Source organism: Sardina pilchardus, chromosome 15 (genome assembly GCF_963854185.1).
Source record: "Sardina pilchardus chromosome 15, fSarPil1.1, whole genome shotgun sequence".
NCBI classification, from domain to species: domain Eukaryota; kingdom Metazoa; phylum Chordata; class Actinopteri; order Clupeiformes; family Clupeidae; genus Sardina; species Sardina pilchardus.
This window is the reverse complement of record NC_085008.1, coordinates 26,309,404-26,314,886: the sequence shown is the minus strand read 5'-3', so window position 1 is coordinate 26,314,886 and position 5,483 is coordinate 26,309,404. Positions and strand designations below refer to the sequence as shown.

Genomic DNA, 5,483 nt, shown 5'->3' with positions numbered 1-5,483 from the left:
CTCTCAGTCTGTGCTTACAGCAATTGTTTGAATGTAAAAAGCATATTTGTTGCAGGTGTGTGTGTGTGTGTGTGTGTGAGTGTGTGTGTGTGTGTGTGTGTGTGTGTGTGTGTGTGTGTGTGTGTGTGTGTTTGTGTGTGTACTCATTAATAAGAAAGTTTAGAAATGTAGTATTTTCTGCCTGATATGAACATGAAAGCAACTTAGATGCGCACAAGACATCGTAGGTCTTTGTACTCCCCTTTCTTCCCCTCCAGAAGCGGATCAAAGACAGAGCGCTCAATAATGTGAGGACCGTAAGATTAAAGGGGCAGCGACTCAAGTTTCCATCAGTTGTCTCTATCTCCTACAGTAAAAATAATATATATTGAGCATGACGTTGCACAACACTAAAAGAACATCTGGGCATGAAGTTGCACAACAGATGAGAGAACTAGTTAACAAGTAACAGTTAAAACGGCCATCATACATAGACAATTTCCTTGAACCCACACGTTTAACATTAATAAACACTGTAGTTGGCGATCATAAGTCGGCGAGCGTGCCGTTCACACGCTTAACATTGTGCAGCTATAGGTGTAAAGGCTACGGAAAGCACCGTGAACACCAGCCGCACCAACGAATCTCACCTGCCCATCTCTCACAAGGTGGGTGTGTTCAATATTCCAATACGACGCACGTCTCTCCCGTCTCTTTTCAAGTGTCTGTTGAGAACCCCGCCCTTGTGGGGTGGGCACTTGAAGTAATATTAAATGAGTTCGGTTTATATTAATGCACTTCTTCCACACCATGCGCTCAACTTCTACTTCCAAAGAAAGTGCACCGTGCAAGTCAAACACACTGAAGTCTCTCTCGCTGATACAGGAGCAGTGACCAGACACAAGGGGAGAGAACCTAAACTAATGCATTAGGGGAGGATGAAACTACAGGTGTTTTCCGCAAGTCATTCCACTGAACCCTCGGCGGAGTTCTGCAGTAACGGCTCTATACCCGTTGAAGAGGAGCTGGGCTCAGATGGGGACATCGCTCCCAACAGCCCTCCCCAGGTGCCTATTACTGAGCCAGACGCGGCAAAAACGAACAAGTCCTACACACGCCGCCCAAAGCCACCATACTCCTACATCGCATTAATTGCTATGGCAATCCGGGACTCATCTACCGGTCGCCTGACGCTCGCCGAAATCAATGACTACTTGATGAAAAAGTTTCCATTCTTTCGCGGGAGCTACACTGGCTGGCGAAACTCGGTGCGCCACAACTTGTCCCTCAACGACTGTTTCTTGAAGGTGCTGCGCGAACCGGCGCGTCCATGGGGCAAGGACAACTACTGGATGCTCAACCCACACAGTGAGTACACTTTTGCCGACGGGGTGTTCCGTCGGAGGCGAAAACGCATAGTGGGCAAGAAAAGAAGCCTCGATGACCCAGGGAGCCCTGAAAATGCTTGTGATCGAACACGTGTGCCGGCGGCAGCAATGCGCAATGAGGGTAGGTTCACCGGCCCGTTCGCCATTGACAGCATCCTCAGCACCCCTGTTAAACAGAGTCGCCGAGATGAAATCAAACTGGACAGCAGATCCAGACTTGGCAACGGATTTCAATGGACTCAGGTGCAGCAACTGCCACATGTCATGACTTATCTCGCTCCCACCGCCTCGACCACAGATCCATATATCTCTACTAACGCGGGCGGGGTTCCGTGGTCAGACATGTCCGAAGTTCCGAGGAACAATTCTTCTCACATGACGTCAGAGGGATTCCCTCCGTCTGATTCCAGGATACAGGCGGCCGCCTGCCGCACCAGCAGCCAGTTCTCTTTCAGAATAGACTCCCTCTTATCCTAAGATGAGTTTTCAGTCGAACGGGCATAATAAGTACTTACTGAATTGTGACCTGGAAAGAACAAAAAGTCTGTAATGGGCCTATGTGCAAATAGTTGTGGTAGTTGTGTGAGTTGAGTTTGTGCATGAGCCTTCAAGTTTGTGTGGTTAATTTTATGTTTTTTTTTTCTTTTTGTCACAGGTTAAATAATGTCATATGTTACTGATTATTGAAACTATTAAAATCTAGAATTAAAAAATGTCTTCGTTTTTATTAATCCATCACTCGTAATACATGTAGGTCTAATTATTTCCCTCAAGCATCCTAGAAATAAAGAGTTAAACTAATATATTTTAAGAGCAAGCCTAAAAATGCCTATTTAAATATACTATTATACTACAAATAGACTTAAATAGTGAATTTGGGCGTAATACCCAACATAACAAACGATAGAAATGTGTCCAATAAATTCGATTTTTGTCTTTGATCACACGCAACAACTTGAAAAACAAGTAAAGCATTAAAATATTGCTTAGCCTACAAAGTATTTTGGATTGTGGAAACCAGGATGGGCTACATTTTCAGCATCATATGGAAATTCTTTTAGATTTTTAAGTTGCCATTTAAAGTGCAGAGAAAGTAGGCTACTGACCATTTAGGTTACTGGTTTGCCCTTGCACATTCCAATTATGTCAGTTAGTTCTCATTGGCTATATGTAAATTCGGCTGGCTTTCAGGGTACTGGTATCCAGTCAAACAAGCATATTTTAATGATCAATTTAAAATTATGTGATTGCTTTTTGCAATATTGATGACACATATATGTTTAACATATGGTTCATGGATAAGGTTTGTACATATAATATAAACAAACACTTTTTACATACCTTTCCAAAAAAAATTAAATTAAAGAAAGCCCCTAATAGTTTTTAATGAATGCGTCAGAGGCAAATCATTTTCCAGTCAAGTTAGTCACGGCTACGTAGGCTACTTTAAAATGCTCACACTGACATGCATTTCCACCAATAGTTCTAAATAAGTTGCAGAGAAAATTACAGTTTAGCTCTTGTTATGAACCTGCCAGTATAACATATTCACTTGTGAAATTAAAACGCAAAATACACCTTTGGAAAGGTTCTGATAATAGCATATCACAATAATAACGGACCTACAAATAGTACAAATATTATATTATCCCAACACAGTTTGAGAGTGATCGTTTACAATTAATTAATAGGCAGATTCTACAACATCCTTCAGACTACCCAATATTATCTTTGGGCGGCAAATGAGATGAAAATGGAAAAGCACCACTTTCTGTCCATTTGGTGTGTGTGTGTGTGTAGGCTACGTACTATGAAGAAAACAGAACCAGTCAATTTAAATCCATCTAGAATTTAATGTAAAAAACCCTTTTTACATGATTACACCGTAGGAAATAAATCTCTGTAGGTTTACAATACAAGTTCATTATTTTTGCAACACCTTCATTTTCTGTAACAATAAAATAAAAAATAGACTTTGTTAAATAATAAAAAGTGATTGAATCCTTCTTTTTGACCGTAGAAAACAGAAAGGAAAGAAATACAGGAGGAAGGCATGAGAGGCGAGGAATGTGCGGTCAGAATGTAACATGATGCAGGAACGCGTGTGCAACGTAATGTGCAAAGGCAAAGCAAATGTAAATAAAAAAAAGGTAACATAAAAACAAGACACTTCTTGACATTTCAAACGAGAGGAGTGTTTTTTTTTTTTCTTAAAGGAACAGAAAGAATGGATGGATAATGTGTGTTTGTGTTTTTCAGGCATTTGGATTCTTCTTCATCAGTTCCACGTCAGCATCCACCATCTCCTTGACGAGTTCCTGCAGAGTCACACAAACACACAACACGTGTCATGACACCTGAATGGATGCAGTAAAGATGGTTCTGTCAGGTAAACACGCATTTTCATAATGCTTCACAAAAGAACACCGTCCCACCTCAAAGGACACCTTTGGCTTCCAGCCCAATATCCTCCCAGCCTTGGAGCAGTCTCCCTGCAGGTAGTCCTATGGAGGAAGACACACATAGACTGTAAGTCATGCATTTACCAAATATCTTCCATCACATGTGACACATGACTTATCATAAAAGAATGAATTATTATATTACTTATACAATTATAAAAGCTTATAATATATTAATTAAAAGCTTATATTATATGAATTATAAAAGCATTATGCTACCACCATAAAAATGTTTCAAAAGAAGGAAGAGGTTATTGTTGTCACATGACTTAAGTATCTTGATACCAATATACTAAGGCATAAACCTTACACTTAATAGCAATGAAAATTATGAAAAGGCCTAGACAACAATACATGGAACTTTTCTGGAACTGACAACAAATACGCCTTTCATTAAAACATTCTTCTTAAAGTATCGATACCACACATGAGGAATCATAACATTTTCATTTCAGGCTACTGCAATGCCTTTCTAATCAACACTAATCAAGGTCATGACATTTGCAAACACACACACACACACACACACACACACTTACCACTTCAGTCGGTCTGTAGTACTTGGGGTCTATATGCACATGCACCACGCCTGTCTCCACACAGCGTCCAATCTCCTTCTCACCCTCGCCCTCCCACCTGGGAGATACAAAGAGGTCATCAGATGTGTGTGTGTAAGTGTGTGTGTGTGTGTGTGTGTGTGTGTGTGTGTGTGTGTGTGTGTGTCTGTGTGAGAGAGGAAGAGAGAGATTACGTGTGAGTGTGTAATTTCATCTATGTACTGTATGTGTGCGTGCATGCGATTTGCTTACTCGATAGTTTTGCCTACGTGTTTAAAGGCTCGCTCAACAAACTCTCGTACGCTGTGCACTTCTCCTGTTGAGATGACAAAGTCCTCCGGTGTCTCCTGTTGAAGCATCAGCCACATCGCCTAAGGGAGCAGGGCAGACAGTTACAGCAACGTTCACATGGGCTTAGGTTTGCATGGGGTCTTGCCCTCACCAATGTTTTGGGATAACAAAATTGTCCCTGTCAATATTTTAGCAAACTCATTCGTATTAAGTTTGTTGTGAAGACGTACAGTAGCCTATTCATTTTGATATTCTCATGTACTGTACATCTTCAGGACACCCAGTTTCGACATGCGATCTTTTGAGTGTCTGAAACCGAAGGGGATTCATCTGACACTCATGTGAACGTGTCTCAGAGAAGGCAGCCACCAAAGAGACAGAGGGGGCACCAACATGTAGCCAACAAACAAGAGAAGGTTTCCTTCACACTGCTTTTCACTCTCCCTAGAGAATGTTTACAATGTCAAAATTCAACAACAATACAATCCTGAAAGTTAAGATATGCCCTGTATTATGTGGGATAAAAAAACTTCGAAAATCAATAAATAAATTGTTACAAAAAAAGATCTACTTGAATATTATGCAACTCCATTTAACCGGGAGCGCATCTTAAGCGCATATGGCAGGGAGATAGTGGCAGGCTCTAGCTGGTTTATCATTGATTGTTATTATCTCCTTTTTAATGTAAAACACTTTTAAAAGGGAGACAAGAGGGCAATAAAGACGAGGCTTATCCGGTTCCCACTACTGACCATTTATACACTGAGAGATGGCACTAACACAGACTGCACTCACGCTGATTTGGA

General features: G+C 41.0%; 2 protein-coding genes across 3 annotated transcripts in view; one reads left to right on the top strand and one right to left on the bottom strand.

Moving 5' to 3' along the window:
* Positions 1-899: 899 nt before the first annotated feature.
* Positions 900-1,979, top strand: LOC134102721 (forkhead box protein Q1-like). The gene has a single exon (XM_062556919.1). It carries the CDS (start codon positions 918-920, stop codon positions 1,842-1,844), a length of 927 nt encoding a protein of 308 aa, XP_062412903.1. The 5' UTR covers positions 900-917; the 3' UTR covers positions 1,845-1,979.
* Positions 1,980-3,196: 1,217 nt separating this feature from the next.
* gmds (GDP-mannose 4,6-dehydratase) overlaps positions 3,197-5,483 on the bottom strand; it is a 9,765-nt gene continuing 7,478 nt past the window's right edge. For both annotated transcript variants that reach the window (XM_062556738.1, XM_062556739.1), the window contains 4 exons: positions 4,639-4,757; positions 4,369-4,465; positions 3,803-3,871; positions 3,197-3,685 (listed from right to left, as the gene is read on the bottom strand). In XM_062556738.1, the coding sequence (XP_062412722.1) occupies positions 3,623-3,685; positions 3,803-3,871; positions 4,369-4,465; positions 4,639-4,757 (348 nt within the window). In that variant the 3' untranslated portion in view covers positions 3,197-3,622. The remainder of the gene's footprint in view (positions 3,686-3,802; positions 3,872-4,368; positions 4,466-4,638; positions 4,758-5,483) is intronic.